Source organism: Pygoscelis adeliae, unplaced genomic scaffold, assembly GCF_000699105.1.
Source record: "Pygoscelis adeliae isolate BGI_AS28 unplaced genomic scaffold, ASM69910v1 Scaffold154, whole genome shotgun sequence".
NCBI classification, from domain to species: Eukaryota; Metazoa; Chordata; class Aves; order Sphenisciformes; family Spheniscidae; genus Pygoscelis; species Pygoscelis adeliae.
In genome coordinates, this window is record NW_008825113.1 from 2566904 (window position 1) to 2585554 (window position 18651).

Genomic DNA, 18651 nt, shown 5'->3' on the forward strand with positions numbered 1-18651 from the left:
CCAGGGGAGGTTTAGATTGGATGTGAGGAAAAATGTCTTTACTGAAAGAGTGGTTAAACATTGGAACAGGCTGCCCAGGGAAGTGGTTGAGTCCCCATCCCTGGAAGTATTTAAAAGACGTGTAGATGAGGTGCTTAGGGACATGGTTTAGTGGGCATGGTGTTGTTGGGTTGATGGTTGGACTCGATGATCTCAGAGGTCTCTTCCAACCTTAATGATTCTATGATTCTATGATTCTATGATCAGGAATTCCTTAAGCCAGCATTGCTGGAAGAGTGTCCATGTCATGCAACTGTCTTAATGCTGTGGTTATGATCGGTGGGGAACTGGAATTATTACAATTCTTGCTCAAATCATCTGTTTGAGACTGGTAAATCCATTGACCTTCAGGGTGTGCTGCAAAAATCTTCAACTTGCTCAGACTTCTAAAGAGAGCTAATATGTTTTTTTTCTCCTGTAGTAATCTGGTTTGTTTTCAGACTGTTACTATTTGTGGTTGATGGATTTGTTAACAAGATACTGTAATTCCATACATTGAATCATTGCATTTATCAGGTCCCCTTGAAGCTAGAGGTTGTTGATGAATGAAGACAGAATGATGTCATGTGTTTGGGTTTTGGCTTTTTTTTAATTTATTGGAAATACTCAATAATATATTTCATCAGACTAAAAAAATACTGCAATACAATTGCAGCTTGTGGTGGGTTGACCTTGACTGGCCACCCCGTGCCCACCCAGCCACTCTATCACTCCCCCTCCTCACCCCGGTGCCACCAAGCCACTCTATCACTCCCCCTCCTCAACAGGACAGGGAGAAAATACAATGGAAAAGCTCATAGGTCGAGATAAGGTCAGGGACAAGGACTAATTACTGTCATGGGCAAAACAGACTCAACTTAGGGAAATTATTTTAATTTATTGCCAAATAATAACAGAGTAGGATAGTGAGAAGTTAGAATAAAACTAAAAACACCTTCCCCCCTTCTCCCTTCCTCCCAGGCTCAACTTCACTCCTGAATTCTCCACCTCCTCCCCCCAAGTGGCGCAGGGGGATGGGGAATGGTGAACAAGTTCATCGCTTGTTGTCTCTGCTGCTCCTTCCTTCTCACAGTCTTCCCTGCTGCAGCGTGGAGTCCCTACCACAGGACACAGTCTTTCACAAAGTTCTCCAACATGGGTCCTTCCCACAGGCTGCAGTTCTTCGTGAACTGCTCCACCGTGGGTCCTTTCCGTGGCATACAGTCCTTCAGGAGTGGAGTGCTCCAGCATGGGTCCCCCACGGGGTCACAGTTCCTACCAGCAAATCTCCTCCTGTGTGCCGTCCTCTTCACAGGCCACAGCTCCTGCCAGGAGCCTGTTCCAGTGCGGGCCCTCCACGGGCTTCAGCTTCCTTCAGGGCACATCCACCTGCTTCAGTGTGGGGTCCTCCACAGGCTGCAGTGTGGATATCTGCTCTACCGTGGACCTCCATGGGCTGCAGGGGGACAACCTGTGTCACCGTGATCTTCTCCAGGGGCTGCAGGGGAATCTCTGTTCCAGCACCTGGAGCACCTCCTCCCCTCCTTCACTGACCTTAGTGTCTGCAGGGCTGTTTCTCACATTTTTCTTACTCTTCTCTCACAGCAGCTGCGTGCAGTGGTTTTTACCCTTTCTTAAATACAATATCACAGAGGCGCCAGCAGTGGGACAGTCTTGGAGCCGACTGGAACTGGCTCTGTCCAACATGGGGGCAGCTCTTGGTATCTTCTCACAGAAACCACCCCTGAGGACTTCTCCCTGCCCCAGCTACCAGAACCTTGCCACATAAACCCAGTACACAGCTGTATCTTGTAGAGGGAAAATTTGTGGTGCCACTGCAGCTTTAGCTCTGAAAGTTTCAGATAATAAGTTCAGAATGACTGCCCAAGGAGTAAACTGTGGATTACTGACCTGGTGCATATATATTACATCTTGTTCCTGAAAAAACTCTCTGTAATGCTGTTGTAACTAGATATGGAAAGTGGAAAAAGGACCAGATGGAAAAGCAATTGTGGAATTCTTGTCCAACCTCGCCCGCCATACCAAAGCAGTAAATGTTGTGCGCTTCTCTCCAAGCGGTGAGATCCTAGCATCTGGAGGAGATGGTGAGTAATAATGCGTAATGAAACCAATATAAAGAAGCTGTGCTTATGCATCTGGTGAGTGAAGGGGGAAAAGAAAAAAACAAACCAAATACAGGAACTTGTTCTACCCCTCTAACACTTCCAGCTTTAGATTCACATTCTGATTATAATTAGTAAATGCGGGTCATGCAGTTCCTAAGTAACTTCTCACTGGCTGTGTGTCTGAGAGGCTCTGTTTTCCAGATATAAAGTAATTACTATCCCCGTTTCCCAGATGGAGAGGTTGAATGGATTACCTAGTGTCATACTGGGAAGCTGTGGCAGAATTTGTAAATTAAGGCTCGTCTGTCCAGGGCGACGTGGGTTCTTCAGTCACAGTAAGGACGGTATTAGATAGGCACGTGCTCTCTGAGACAGAGCCAAGTGTTATCTGTCTTAATGGAAGATTTTTCAAAAGCCCAAAGTGCAGAACCATAGCCAGTTCTAATCAAAAGCAGATTGAAAGCTAACCATTTAACTCTCATCTTACACCTGGATATCTTAATCTTTTTTTATTAGATAATTAAATAATAATAAAAAAATACATTGATTAAAATCAGCTCACACTGGAAGCTAAAGCAGTCTTGCACCTACTCTTGCCCACCTCAAAATAAGAACTGCTTTTCATGTGTCTTATGTGAGATAATTGTAATGTTGAACTAAATGTAATGCATTAACAAAACAGTGAGTGGGAAAGAAAGAAGCTTCATATGATTTCTTCTACAGATGCTGTTATTTTATTGTGGAAGTTGAATGATAGCAAAGAATCGGAACCATTAGTTTTTCAGGATGAAGATGAAGCTCAGCTCAACAAGGAGAACTGGACAGTTGTTAAAACTTTAAGGTAGCTTAATATTTTATGAGTGTGTTTTCTGTTCAGTGTTTTTGATTCCCCAGTGGCTTTTATCATCTGATACAGTCTTCTGTTCGGTATGTGTTGAACTTCAATGTTGTCTAAAACTCGCTTGCTCTAATATTCATCCTTTTATTGTCTTTTAACATTTTTTTTTGATACAGTGCCAACCTACATCTTCTGTTAAGGCAGAAGATTTGGCGTTTATGTGACATAACTGACATGCTCTGAAATTGGTTCCTGAGATTTGCAGTCACTTAAAGCTTAGCACAGAGATATATAAAGTAAATGTGAAGCTTAATTTACTAGCTTTATAGTGAAAATTTTGATCATTGTTAGAGCAAAAAGCATCAGTATATTAAATGATTCATGCAATTTTGCCAGGTGATAGCTGTGAGGCTTGACGGATCTTCTTTAACTAGTTCATTTTAATAGTTGAAAATCTACAGCATTTGTTTCGGGTGTACAATGGTTAATAAAATATATACACTGTACCTGGTAAGACTAAGTAAGCATTAGCTGATAGTGGCTAAGGCGTCAAACCACTGCTGGCAGTTGGACTACAACAGTCTTCTGTTCTCACTCTCAGATGAAGACTGAAAGAAATTAGTAGTTCTGGACTCTGAAATGCATTTTGGATGAGCAACATGTATAACTCTGCCTTGCTTTCTGTGTAGTATCTGTTAAAAGTTTTGGTCTCTATCTGTCTATACTGATAAAATCATTAAGAATTTACACTTGTTTACAAAAAATAAAAAACTCTGCTATCCATAACTGATACATTCCTTGCAACTGCTGAGGTTTATGTGAGAACAGTTTCAAACGTGCTAGTGGGATTGCATGGAGCACCGGCATGATCCTTTAGGAACATTAGAGTTAATCTGTTAAAGCAAGCAAGCAAACAAACCAACCCAATCCCCCTTTCCTAAACTTGGTGTTGCAAATGTTTATTATTGAAGTTACCACGCTGTATGATAAGTCTTCAAACTACAAGCAATACAAATTGTTTTTGATGGAGCCCTTCTAGGTGGTTCGGAATATCTTGCAATGTTTGTTCAACTGTATCTAAATCAACCTTAACTTTCTATTTCATGTGGTTCTGCTGAGTATGCATGTTTGTTTGCTGCTTCTATAAAATCCATTAATATGCAGGAAAGTTTTCTTGAATAGTGACACTTCCTAATTACTTTGGTGTAGTGTTTTATTTTCTGTTTGTACAAATCCTAGAAACTTTCATTTGCAGAACTCTAGGTACAAATTCATGAATTGCTTCAAATGCAGTGTTTTCATTGTCTATGAAAAAACTGTTGAAAAGGGAGGCTTATTTTGAGTAGAAGTAGGATATGCTATTTTAAAATGTTCTACTGCCTTCTGAGTATGGAAGGTTTTTTTTAAACCTGAAGGTCGTATTGTTCATTTCACTTCAATGATACTTTATTTGCCTCTGATTTTTTTTTAACCTAAAAATGTACAAAACTCATTTTTACATGTAGCTGTTAATTTTGAAATTAAGAATTGGTTTCTTCTCTTCTGGCTTCTAGGGGCCACTTAGAAGATGTGTATGATATTTGTTGGACCTCAGATGGAAATTACATGGCATCTGCTTCTGTAGATAACACAGCTATAATGTGGGATGTCAATAAAGGTAAAAGCTACGTTTATCACTTGCTGCTTCAGTCCTGATGGAAGCGTCTCATGGTATTTATCAAAAGAGTTGAAAGCATCTTTTTTTGTGAGAGAACAGCCCACTTAATTGGTAGACTTCTGGGATTGTGAGGCAGATAGCCTAGCATATGAAGATACCCTCAGGCCAGCAAAATTTACACGTAAGTAATCTCTTAACCTTGGAGTATTCAGGAAGTAAACTTCACCCAATGTTCCCCCCCCCTGCCCAGACTCCTGCTCAAGCAGCTTGTATATTACTTACTCCACCCCACACCCCAACAAACAAACAAAACTTGATTGGTATCAGGTAACTAACTACCTAGGTAAAAAATGGGAAGCGAGTATAGGATGCAGGCTCTGTTTCGCAAGATATGACATTTTTTTTAGGCTCCATTCAGCAAAACACTTCTGTTCATGCTCATCCCACTGCAGTGGCATTGCTTGTATTCTCCAAGAAAGGCCCATCTGTAGAAGTTGTGGTAGTAACCATCTAGGTTAGGTTGCTTTACAAAGGCTTAATGTTTTCTTATTAGCAGTGTAATCGTTACTTTTGCTTTTAATTTAATGTTGGAAATACTTAACTTTCTCTCAAGTTAACCTTTTATCTCACATTTCTAAGACTTAGTGTCTAATTAGGAAAAATAAAGTAGAATCCAGTTTAATTTTTCAGTGCACGCACGCATGAAAATATGAATGTTCTGCTGCTGACATTTTTGTGTTCTTGGTTTGGGTGCTTAATGTGCCTCACATCCGAACTGTCACATATACTCCTTTCCAGAAGTCTTTACCATAAATACATGAATGTTCAATTAAGAGTGTGTGCTCAGAGCCTAAGTATGTGTAGGGGCAGTGTGACCAAATGTCTCTTGCATCTCAGACTGCTTGTAACAACTTCAAAGGGACATATCTATTAGACTTATTACTAAAAAAAGCTGGATGGCCTCTTAAGCTGATACATTACTTATATGTAATGTCTTCCATTCTCACTGGTTTCTTTTAGCATGCAATTAATACCATGGAGGGCATTTTGTGTCTTCTAGGCAGAGAGACAACTAGTAAGTTGGAAGTAAGAAGCCATTACTGGAAAACGTAGGCTTTGTGATTGAAGTTGTAGGTATGTTGAAGGAAAGGGTTTCAAGGATAGTTTCCAGTAATACCAAGGTTAAAAGATTGCATGTTTTTTTTAAAAAATGGCTGGAAGAAAATGAATAGTAAAACTCCATGGGGCTGTTTAGGACAAAGAGAACATCACTGGCTTAAGAAGTCCTTGAGGTACAAATTGTTGGCAACTTATAGGGTATCCTGTTAGAAATACCATTATGTGTTTGCTCTGTTCTTATACTCTGGTATCTGTTGTTGGCCACTAGCTGGGACAGAATACTGCAACAGAAGGACTTTTGGTATTATGCAGCATGGCCTCAACCCTGTTTGTGTAATCTTTTTGAAGAGCTATTGTCTTTGAAACTTGTCAGCTTATAGTATTTCTTTGCAACAAAGCAACACTATACTAATATAAGAAAAACCTCTGTCCCTAGTATTCAAAACAAAGTATTTAATGAGTTTATCTGTAACTTTACCTCATCACAATGGTTTGGATCTGAGATATGCAACTGTGGAACATCAGTGCAGTGTTCTGGAACAGTGTTCTGGAACACTGGCTGTTTTCTGCACATCAGGAACTGATGTGTTTGAGAGATCTTCATGACACAGTAAGCTGTGGAAGAACTTGAGTTAGCACTGCTGTAGAATTGTTTCTGAAAGCTGCCCATGTGTAAGCGTCAGTCAGCATGTATGTAGTATATTTTTTTCACTGCCTGCTCAGCAGGGTAGGTGAGTTTATACAGCCCTGGATAGGAGGGCCTGGCTATCTAACCCCAGCTGAAAGTTATGTTTTAACGCTGGAATTTCTGGCTCGGTGTACAGCCAAATTCAGTTAGCTGTTGAACAGCTAGACTTGCCTGAAAAAATTTTTCTAAATCACAAAGGTTTTGAAATATACTCATCTTGCATGTTTAATGCCTAAGCCAAGCTGCTTATCTGAGTTAGTTTGTAGGGAACAAGCCTTAAATTGGCATGTCATAATTTACTGTACTTGTGAAGATTCTAGAAATAAAGCAACTATTTCAGATATTCTTATCAGGTACCATCAAGTTAACAGTTTGTGTGTTTAAAAAATGATTTTGAAACATTTTGTCTTGTTTTGTTTCTGAAATGAAGAAATGTTTTAAAACACATTTGCATTTAGAATCTGGAAACTGTTTGTAATTTCAGGACAGAAGGTTTCAATATTAAATGAACACAAGAGTTATGTCCAAGGAGTAACCTGGGATCCTCTAGGCCAGTACATCGCAACTCTGAGTTGTGATAGGTGAGCTGTTGGTCTAAGTGTTTTGTCTTAGTGCTCTTTCTTACTTGAGGATGAATTAAAAGCAAGTATATGGGATAAATGTGACTTTTCTTTTAATTTTATTCAGGTTGTTCTGTAGGAAGGTTGATGTGAAATTAAAATGATACTTTAGCTAATCTCTTGCTTGTGGTAAATGATTTCTGAAGTCTGAGTGTCCACTCTAAGCAGCAAATAAGCTTACACAAACTTGTGTAGAAATTTTTCTTCAGGAAATAAGTTTTCATGGTATTAATCATTAGAGATACCAAATACATCTTAAGAGAGTGCTGCATTCTCTGGTTGATGAGCTAATAAGTTCATCCTTGTCGTTTTACAGAAAGATATAAGCAGGTTAAGAAATCAGTTAAAATGTTTTTCCACTGATATCTTTCTTTTGCCCTCTCGTTCCCTCCCATCGCCAACAGCTTTGTAAGTGATGTCATTAGGAAAGCAAAACACACACTTCATAAACTTGGCCCTTGTCAGAACTTTGAGCTGAGCTTAAACTGTTTAGGGCATGTATGCTGCTCTGAAGGGTTTGCAGCTGGCTAATAAATGCATGTCATCTGGCACCCGCTGCAAAGAAAATTGCTGTAATAGTGGAAAAGTAGTTTTGATTTAAGATTTGCAGTAGGCTCAGAAAAACGGTAAGTTAATGGTGACTAGGTCATTATGAGCCTCTGCCTTCTGATAATCAGTTATGTGAGATTTGTGTGCCTTTATTAAAATGAACAGCAGTGAAACACAGGTAGTAGAATGATGCACAAGTTTTTCTTGGAGTGAAGTCGCAAGTGAGGGCATGAACTAATCTGAAGAGGGGAAATCTCCCACCCCCTCAGGTCTCAGTCGCTTTTCTGCAAAGTTAGTGAACAGCATTGGCTCAGCGAGAGTCTAACAGGAGCCAGGCCAGTTGCCAGGCCTGGGCAGTCACCAGCCCAGGGTGGGGAGACCTCTTCCTCCTTTTGGCAGACCAGCTTAGCTGTATGACATCCAGAGCCAGTAGTTCCACAACTGTCTCAAACTGTCTGCTACAGCCTTGCCTTCCATTTTCTCTTCCTAGCTCGGTCCAGGACTCTTTGTGGAGCTGTTTCAGCACATTAAATCAGCAGAAAGCTGTCTATTTTTTGTGTTACGTTGGTTTTCTGCCAACCTAACAAGCCAAGGTAACTTGGTGAAGGTCAGAGCTGGCAGAAGGGAGGGGGTGGTGGGATGAGCAGTTGGCTTTGCTTAGGCTACCGGCTGTTTTAGTGAGATGAAGTCAGGGGAGTTCCAACGTTCTGTACAGAGACGTACTCCAGTTTTCATTTATTCCAAAGGAAACTGAAGCATAGAGATGTAGCTAATTGTCTTTGAGGTGAGTTCCCACTCTGCAGGAACAAAATGGCTACTACAGCACAGGTAGGAATGGCGTGGCCGGTCACTGTCCACTAATTCCCTCATTCCCCCACGAATGCATATGCTGGCACTTCGCAAACCTTATTGAGTCAAATAATTGTCAGTGATCCACTGGTTATTTAGCCATCAAAACATGTCCACCCGGTGGTGTCTCCTGAACAGAGTTATAGTTAATGTGTGATTGTCACTTATATTTGGCAGTCCTGACTGAGAAGTGAGGTGCCGTAGTGCTGTGTGAAACTTGGGGTGAAAGGAAGCTGTTCATAGCTAACTGTGCTCTCCACCATGTAGGGTCCTGCGGGTATACAACACGCAAACCAAGCGTGTAGCATTCAATGCTACCAAGATGCCGTCCGGATCAGGAGCTGAAGGAGAGGTACATTGTTCTGCTACTAATGGTACTGGAGAATGTGCTGGGTGCTATTTTATATGAGTTGTTCTAGTCTATGAAACCAAAGGGGCAAATATCTTCCATTCAAGTAATCCCTATATCAGATATTTTTGTCTCTCTCTCACATTTGCATTTTGTAAACAGAGACCGCTTCAGGTTTCCTCGAACATTACAGAAATGACTAAGAACGAACACTTGCAAGTTCAGCTGATTAAAGTAGTAACACAATGTCTTTGGTTGTAAATGTTAAAAACAGTGTGGAAAAAATATTGTGCATAGTGAATTCTTAATAGGGAAAAACTTCAAACATGTCTGTCAGTAGCTGTAAGTTTATTGCTATGTATTATCTATTAATAATATTTTAAAGTCAGCAGCCTGAAATTTTCAAAAAGGTAGTCTGATTTTTAGGAAAAATATGAATTAGTGAAAATTTAGGAAATTCTCTCTAACCCTAAGAGGGAAAACAAAGAGCTTTTTTCCCCAAAACAGTTCTAAGTGATAGTAAAATAACACCTCCAAGCTGGCTATAACCTTTTTAATTCCTTCTATTCCTTTTCTTTTTTTGTGAAAACATTTGTAACAGTTTTATAGAGACTAAAGAACAGGCCTGAGAGAGGGTGTTTTGCCATTATAGAAGTTCTCTTTAAACCTCTACTGCTAGAGTTAAAATTAAATGCCTAAGGACAAGCTTTTACGTTGACTGTTAAATAATGTTGTTCTCCAGGTTATTACTATTTTTTGATTACTGGTCTAATGTGACTGCTCTTGGAGTCTTTTGATTAGTAGCTGAAGAGGGATCAAGGACTATTTTTCTTGGCTGTGAAGAATTTATAGCACAGCAGAAAGTGAGTTTGAAGGCGCTGTGGTTTTTAAAACATCTTTTATTTTAAAAGTTCCATCAGGTTGGATTGTACAACTGGATGGTTTTTCTCACTTGAATTCCAGCTGACACGTTCATGGCACTTTGCACAATCATATTTTCAATGTTCCAGGCTAGGAGCTATCGGATGTTTCATGATGACAGCATGAAGTCATTTTTCCGCAGGCTCAGTTTTACTCCTGATGGCTCCTATTTACTCACGCCAGGTATGTGAGAATGTGTACTATAACTTACATTGTATCTGTTATGCTCTAGTTTGAATGTGCCTCAAGACTGCTTTCAAACTGCTAGGGGATGCTTATGTATCTTAATTATGCCATTCCTCATTCTTCCTATTGAAGAAAATAGAGACTCCATATTACTCTTCCATTAGTAGTCCAGACTATCAACTTTCTCCTGTGATAAAAATTATATTTATGGCATTTTTCTGAACTGAAACATGTAAATTGCAACAATACAGCTCTGTTAAAATAGAAATGAAGAATAATGAGTGGTTTCTTTTGACTGGTGGTTTCTCTTTGTTTGTATCCTTTCTTATGAACATTCTGCAGTCATAGTAAAAACAACATTGCAAGGAGGGGATCAGTTTGCCCATATAAGCACTGCTTTTGTAGATGTCTGGCAACATCAAAAAGAAGCTTTGAGGGGGAAGTATATAAGGGAAACAAAACCAGCACTAAATAAATATTTGGGATGCCTTTTTAAGTTGTGTTCAGGTTGCACAGCTCTTGCCCAACTGACAAGCCTAATTCCTGAAGTAGAATGTTTATGGACATAAAGTGTGTACTCAGTACCGTTGAGTTGATGAGTAATGTCTTAACCTTTATTTTTGCAGCTGGCTGTGTTGAATCAGGAGAAAATGTAACAAACACCACGTATATTTTCTCCAGAAACAACCTTAAAAGGTAGAGTTTAATAAGGTCAAAATATCTTTTTATTAAAAAAAAAAAAAAGCTGTTTTCTGAAATACTGATTCTTTATAAAAGGCCTGTGGGTCACCTGCCATGTCCTGGAAAGGCAACTCTTGCTGTTCGCTGCTGCCCAGTCTACTTTGAGTTGAGACAAGCATTTAATAAAGGTACTGTAAATCCTTCAGGGAGTATGATTTTACAGCAAATATGTGAAAAGGCCAATGTGGCTGTTTACTATTTTATGCCCTAGCCTTTTAACATTCCGTTAAGACAGTGTTGTACCACATCTTAGAAGCTCTTTCCTGATTCTAAGACCCTGAATCCACCTTGTGAGTAGCTTTTGATATAGTGGATAAATGTTCTTACTTGGCCTCTTAGGCTACAGAAACACTGTTTAATATTTTTTTTAACTTTTAACCGTTTTGTGTGAGTAGAAGTAAATAACTTGGCTTAGCACTAAAGGAGTGACCCAGTGAAATATTTTCTGTTAGTCTCAACTACCTGCATCACAGAAGCACCAGAGAGTTGGTATAGTTTGCAACAACCATTGCTGTTTATTCAAGGAAGCCAAATCTGAAGCAGTGCTGGTGTTACTGGCCAGAACAGGAGTTCTGAGGTGGGGAAAGGATTGTATGAAGTTGCATGAGAACTTACCTGGAGATTGAAATCCAGCCTTATTGTGAGCCCAGTGGATCCAGGAGTGTTTATATTTTAACAAGACCAGTCTTACTCTGGTGAAAAGGCGGGGCTTTGCTCCTTTCTTTAGAGGGTCAATCTGTAGTATTCCTTACAGGATTTAGAGATTACCTGTTGTTGTGTTCTGTTATTTTCATCGTCATCTTTAGATCCATCGTAATGGTGTGTTGCAAAGTAGGGAGATGAGTGTCTGCTGTTGGTCTCTGTAGCTCTTCTAAACGGAGTGTTTGGTTTCTGCAACATAGACCCAGAAAAGTGAAAATCTAAGACAGTCTAGAAATCTATAGATGTGAGTATGTTACATTATGTTAATGTTAACGGCCTGTCTGTTTCAGTGCGTAGCTTCCATAACTGTTGTAGAGCTGAATGGGAGCTCTATATACTAGGAATTTCTGAAAGCAGCTAGCTAGCACTCAGCTTCCAGTAGAAGTTGGAATAATCTGCCCTTACAAAGAACTAATGTTGCAATGATAAGACTAGCTAGGAGCTGAACCCAAGATAACACAAATAGAGCTATATCCATTGTTTTGACTGAGTCATACAGAATATAATGTGGTGGTATAAATTTGTCGTGACCTTGATTTACACTATATCCTAAGGTGTCTTTGTTTGGACTTTTATACTCAAGTGCACATAAATATGCTGAAAAATTTCAGCTGGAAAATATATGACAAACTTTACAAAACAAAATAATAGCAATCCAGATGGACAAATTCTGGCCAATTTCTCTGTCTTAAGCTAAGACAATAGAGGGCAAACTTCAGGCAACAGAATTGTTAGTGCTTGACATTAAACTTTACATTTTATAGAAGCGCTGTCTTCTCAGCCGTTACCTTGATACTGATTAATAATGAAGTCTTTGTTTAGATTCATGACTAAGCTAGTGCAGTTACTACCTTGCAATTAATACAAAAGAGAATTCTCAATGTGTTCATTTCTTTGCATTCTAGATGAAATCAGTCAGAAATCAGCTCCTACTCTATTTAATCTTCCCTATCGATTGGTGTTTGCTGTTGCTTCAGAAGATTCTGTGCTTTTTTATGATACTGAGCAGTCCTTCCCCTTTGGTTATGTTTCTAACATACATTATCACACCCTGAGTGACATTTCATGGTAGGTAATTGTTATATTCTTAAGATTTGTTGTGATGGAAATGTCCCTTTTACATGTTGAAGTTCTGCACACCAGAGAGATTAAATCAGATGCGAAGGCCAGAATTGAAGATCTTTTGTTCATTTGGATTGGATATCTTTCACTTGACTGCAGTTCTATTTAAATGTATACATGTACTTGGGGAAGGGATGAGGAAAAGTCAGGTACAGCATGTGTTATAGATGGGGGGGTGAGGGTTGAAGAAAAGTTCTGACCTTTCCTCTTAATGGAAAAAACCAAATCACAAATAGGTCCAGCGATGGAGCCTTTCTTGCTATTTCTTCCACGGATGGATACTGTTCATTTGTTACCTTTGAGAAGGATGAACTGGGAATACCATTGAAGGAGAAGCCACAGATAAATGTCAGGACTTCTGGTGCAACAGAGAAGAAAGTGAAAAAGAGCCAGTCGCACAAAGTCATTTCCCCAGGCTCTCGGCTGACAGAGGGGACTCCTCCCAGCAGGGCCACTGATCCCAGCACTCCCACCCTCCAGCCTAGAACACCCACAGCTGCCGGTAAGGACTTGCCTTCCACACCTGTTGGCATAAAAAATGTTCCAGTCTCATCCTCAGATGAGAGGAAGATGAGCCAGCCAGCCAGCCAGAGCACTAAAGTAAACCAGCCCAGGAGGATTACTCTCAACACTTTACAAGCATGGAGCAAGACGCCAAGGTGAGATTTATATTGCCATTTCCAGTCATAAGGATGAAGGCCAAGCCAAGCTGTGCTTGGGCTACGTTTAAAGGGTTGGAGTTTAGACATAAATTCCCAGCCCTGTGTCTTGGTTGTAACTGTCTTGACATGGAACTTTTTGTTCCTGTACTGCAGCTGAAAGGTCAAAATGTTTCCTGAATCCTAAATATACAGCTTTTATATATCTGTCTGAAATGTGAGGCAGTAGCAAAGTTAACCTGACCGTTACGCCTTGTCCATGTGGCAGCAACAGGTGTCTGTCTTAAGGTCTCACCTTCTGTACAAAGATGGTACCTGAAGCCTTCAGCTGACGAGCTATTTAAAGACTTTTTTGACAAGAAATATTTTAAGAAGTAAAGAGTGCAAGTCTAGACAGGCCCTCAGTGTTGCATGGTCATGGGTGTGGGACTTAATGCGTTGATTGAGGTTATTTCCTAAGGTGAAGATCTAGGTTTTTAGAAATTGCCTGTAAGCCATGTATTGATTGTCAAACAGCCTGCAATATAAGATCCTGAGCTGGTGTGCAACAGTAAGGAGACAGCCATGCAATTAGAGATCTAGACCTTGTCAGCAAAACAAGGCTATTTTATAGTTAGAGGAAATTATTACAACTTCTCATAGGAATGTTTTAATTAGTAGGTGGCTAGGGAGGAAGTGATGAACAAGAAAGCAGGATAGTAGATTTCATCAACAACCGCAGAGCAAAATCTTGGAGATGATGGCTTTCTACACACCACTGTTCATCTGTACCGGAACTAACAAGTCGAAGGGTTGTAGGCTGTTGAAAGTGACTTTTGCCTGGAGGGTGAGGTGACTGATGGAGCTAATTAATCTTTTTCTTTTGGAGAGAGAGAGAACCTGTATTTAATCATATCAACTGATTATGCCATGAGTGTCATCTTGTAGTAGCATGCATGGTGCTACTTGTAAGACTTTTTTTTTTATGGTTCAATCCTCTGCTGCTTTTGTGCTTAATTAAGTGCCATCCAGAAGAGATTTAGCAGAAGAAAATAGATTTGCAGTAATTGTTAGTGGACCTCAGCGTGCAAAAGAATTCCCTAGAGTTTTATGAATCTAAAATGTTAACATGGACAGGGCTAGGGAATAGTAAGCTCTTCCAGTGGAACTGGAAGACTTACCAGGTGCCAAGAAACAGGTTAAAATCCCTGCCTTTGCAGGCAGTCTTAATTTTAAAATATTTGACCAAGACACTGTGCTCTGAAGCTGAGTATCAAGCATTGTGCCACGTATAACACATGCAAAAGTACTTTCTAGTGGAAAAGATCACTAGTGGTATTTAAAGTACTTCTAAAAAATGCTCTTTTCAATATATAACAAGAAAAAAATGTGTAATAAAGTATATCTAAACTACGTTTAAATTTAACTGATTCTATCTGAAGTAAATTTTTAAATAAAGTATTTGTGGAAATGATGGCTTTAAAGCAATTGAACTGTTTCTCCTCTTTTAAAGGAGAGTAAACTTGATTCCACTGAAGCCAGATATGCCAACCTCTGCATATACAGATACAGTTCCTTTACCTCCTTCCTCAGAACAGGAACATGGTAAGCTTTTGTGGCTATTAATATCCAGCAAAGTCTTTTGCCGATCAGTTCTTTCCATGATAGACTTCTGTAATAAGCTATAAGCTTATAACACAAGCACAATCAAGCACAGACCTAAACCTAGTTGCAGATTCTAAAGCTTCTTCATTGTCTTGGTGTGTTTGAAAGGTGCTTTTGACGATATGAAATGTGTTCTCACTGCGGTTGCTCTTGGGCAGCTGTTTATGTGACGATATGTCACTACAGTTTTTATAGTAATGGGCACATTAGCTGACACTGAAACCAAGAAGAGTAAATTCACTTGGATGTAATGTCCTCCAGGTGAGTTTTAAAGACCCTTGTACTTTCAGCACTTCATTGTTTCAGATGCTAGGCTCTCAAACCAGGGTTGGGTTTTTTTGATGAGTGCTGCATTGTTTGTGAATTCAGCAAACCAATTTACTTTCTTAATCTGGATTTACTTTGCTCAAATGATTTTCCTGTCTGTCTGTTTCAGAGAGGCCACTACCGTCTGATGACAGTCTTCAAAATCCCCCAGCATCAAAACGTCCTAGAACTGAGGAAATGTCTCTTTCTGCATCTGCTGAAGATCAAATCAGTTGCAATTGAAACAAATAAAGACTAAGCTTTTAGTAGACTCTTCACAGTCTGAAGGTGATGCAGCTGTATCTGAGAGTCCTTTTCTTTTTGCAAATGTTAAAGCCTCAATTCCTGATTAAAGTACCATATGCATATTTGACGTAGTGCTGTGAAGAAGGAAGCTGGCAGTAGAAGACGCAGGTTTCAGGAATGTAGCTTTGCAACATAGTTGGGAAGTGACTTCTAATTGCGTTTCTACTTCTTGAAGACAGCATTCTTCAAGAAATGCCACAGTTGAAGGAAATCAGGGAAATCTGGGTATTGAAAAGCCATACAGTAACTTAAGTGTCTCCATCAAAGTCCCTAAGTTGATGTTTATAAAGTATTATGTCTTCCAGCAACCTGTCTGGCAAAAGAATAGAATTTTTAAGGACTTCATCATAATGATTTAATGTGGTTTAAGACACACAAAAAAGAAAGTTTCATTCAAGCATTTCTTGGCTTATATGTTTAGCAATGTGCAGAATAATTCATGCTCTCCAGTGCATGTGGAATGGAAGCTGATGTTCAGATGCTCTGAATGCAGCAGCATGCAATATGACTGATATGGTTGAAACAGAAATCAGAACTTGTAACTGCAAGAAAGCGAAAGAAAGAAACCCCCTGAAGACCTGTTATAACATTAAACAGCAGAAGAAAGTTCTTAATTGTTTAGTTTCTGTATTTTAAAAAAATGCAGACATGAGATTTTCCTGAGGCAGCAGGATTTAGTATACATTAGAAGTTTTCCCCTTTTCATTTTTCCAAATCTTAAATATCTTAGCCAGTAAAACATAATATAAATCCAGTGTATATTAAATTTCTAAAAGTTTGTTTCTTTTTAGCATTTAATACTTGCTATGTAATTGAACTTAAGACATGCAGATTGAAAACAATGAGATGAAAATAATTGAAAATCACTACACTTGATTTTCTGTGGTGTGCAGACCTAGCCTCCAGAAGTAAAATGCTCAGCCACAGTATTCTGAGCTTGTCCCCTTCATTTTCTTTAATGTCATGTACTTGTTTTTAAAAAGTAAGATAATTCTTAAAATGTGAATAGTCGTTCTAGCTGATAATGGCATGTAGAAGTTTTAAACAGAATTTTCTCTTATGACTTAGCCTATTCGTCTATTGTTTGAAGTTCTACAACACACAGGAGGGGAAAGCTGCAATTCACATTAAAGCTCTTTGACTTTCATTCTTCCCTGGATTTGGTTGGGTTTGAGGTGTGTAATTTACTTCATATTTGTTTTCTGTCAGTTTCTAAGAAAGTGGACTAATACTTTAGAAAAGCAGAAATACAAATGTTTCAGAAGTGATTCATAAAAATATAAGGAGGCGATATTGACAAATACCTATGTCCGAGTGTTTCAAGCAAATGAAGTACGTTGCCTACAATTCAATTTCAACAGAAATTAATGAGCAAAGAGTTGTAGGAAACTGACTGTGTCTTTGCTTTCAACCACTGAGATGAGAATGGAGCTTCATTAGTTACCCAAACCTGGGTTTTCTTCTAGTGAGGAATATAAAGACTTAATTACGAAGCAAAGCTGCATCTAAAACTTTCTCCCAAAAGTTTATAGAGAGATCTAAATTAAAGTTTGTAGAGCTATCTGAATTGATAGCTAAAGCAGATATTTGTGACTAACACGCATTGCTGGACTTGCTATTTTATGTTTTGTCCAGTTTGAGTTACAAGAATATTGGTATTTCATCTTTCTGTGGGACAGTGATCCACTTAGTACAGTACTGCAGTGTTTTGTTTTGTGCACTGCATAGGATCCCTTGAATTCATACTTTTAAATACTAATTGCAAAGCTATCCTGATAGGTATTCTCAAACATCTCCTTTTTTTTTTTTTAGACAGTGTATTTCAATGTAAACTACTCTGGAAAAATAGTAGGTTAGGTATATTATTTTAGTGTTAATTGGCATACCTGGTCTATGTGGTCTTCAGATGCAATTAATTGCCAGAGTATTCGTCTTTATTTCATACCATAACCATTCAGGTGACATCCACATTTGTTTATAAGGTCGCTTAGCTTATTTTCGCTCTGCCTTGCAATCTAATTGGAGCCGTAAGCTTAATGTGGCTTCCATTGCTTCCGTCTGGAACTTACTTCCTCATCATGATATCTGTCAGAATGCTCTACCTGGTATTTAATCTTCCCTGATAGGGCTTTTTCTTTCCTTTAGTTCTAGTTGTCTCTTGCCACTATGATTTCCTACTTCTCTGTTTATTCTGTCACTTACTACCTTGTTGTCAAATTTATACGGCACTAGGTTTTTAACCTTTTTCTATAAATGGATGCCATCGTTCATATAATAAATTACTATCTTTAACACTGTGACAGTCAGAACTGTAGATTCCTCTTTTTTGTGATCCCTGTTTCAGTCTCCAAGGGACCATCCTCACATAACATTCATACTTAAGACACTGAAAACTTTTCTCACACTGTTTATAGGAAGTGGGTTCATGTTTTGTTCTGTTGTGCACTAGAGACTGCTCCAAGACAGAACGTGCCCAGTGCTCTTTCTATTCTTTCTTCATAAGGTGACGTATTGCATAGACATAATTCTTTCAAGGGTGCTCTTTAGTCCAGGTTTGACTTAAATGTTAATTTTAATTGGCCAGCTGAAGTGTTTGTAGTTCAAATGGACCCTGAATTCATATTCCAGCTGTGAACGTGGTGTAGGTGTCGTCTTCTTAGGTCACATTTTGCTCAGTGCCTTCTGTAAGGATCTTATCCGCTCTAAGGACTATTATCCTGCTTGTGCTATCTTGATGAGATAGCATTATGGAAAAACGCCCTGTCTACATCTTTCAACCTCGTAGCAGTAAGAAGAGGGAGCTGAACTCATAGAAGTAACTTCTGTAAGAGGCAGCAAATTGCTGTTAAACTCGGGGAACCACAGAACTCTTCATTTGGGGTGTCCAAGCCCTGCTCCCATCAGCACATTTGGTACCAGTGTATGTCAATGTCCCACAGGCTAGTCCCCTGGAAAACCAAAAAAAGAGCACAGTCGCACAAAGTCATTTCCCCAGGCTCTAGGCTGACAGAGGGGACTGCTCGAGCAGGGGGGTTGGACCAGATGACCTCCAGAGGTCCGTCCAACCTCACCCATTCTGTGAATGCTGCCGTTTCCAGTTTGGCGTACTTCGAACAAGCAAGTGATTCAACACTTAAGATGGAGAAGTTACTTACCAGTCATGGAAGTCCCTTGAGAGATGTGGTCTTCATGTGCCATTTCTTCCCATCTTCCTCAGAACCACGTGGATTTTGCATAGGTGCGTGAAGCGT

The 18651-nt window shown here is 39.4% G+C and overlaps 1 protein-coding gene across 1 annotated transcript in view; it reads left to right on the top strand.

Moving 5' to 3' along the window:
* Nucleotides 1-17697, top strand: part of CHAF1B (chromatin assembly factor 1, subunit B (p60)) — a 20967-nt gene extending 3270 nt beyond the window's left edge. The window contains exons 2-13 of the mRNA XM_009327966.1: nucleotides 1991-2123; nucleotides 2868-2985; nucleotides 4536-4639; nucleotides 6931-7027; nucleotides 8732-8816; nucleotides 9824-9917; nucleotides 10547-10616; nucleotides 10698-10789; nucleotides 12269-12431; nucleotides 12722-13144; nucleotides 14637-14728; nucleotides 15225-17697. Of these exons, the coding sequence (XP_009326241.1) occupies nucleotides 1991-2123; nucleotides 2868-2985; nucleotides 4536-4639; nucleotides 6931-7027; nucleotides 8732-8816; nucleotides 9824-9917; nucleotides 10547-10616; nucleotides 10698-10789; nucleotides 12269-12431; nucleotides 12722-13144; nucleotides 14637-14728; nucleotides 15225-15337 (1584 nt within the window). The 3' untranslated portion in view covers nucleotides 15338-17697. The remainder of the gene's footprint in view (nucleotides 1-1990; nucleotides 2124-2867; nucleotides 2986-4535; nucleotides 4640-6930; nucleotides 7028-8731; nucleotides 8817-9823; nucleotides 9918-10546; nucleotides 10617-10697; nucleotides 10790-12268; nucleotides 12432-12721; nucleotides 13145-14636; nucleotides 14729-15224) is intronic.
* The last annotated feature ends 954 nt before the right edge of the window (nucleotides 17698-18651 follow it).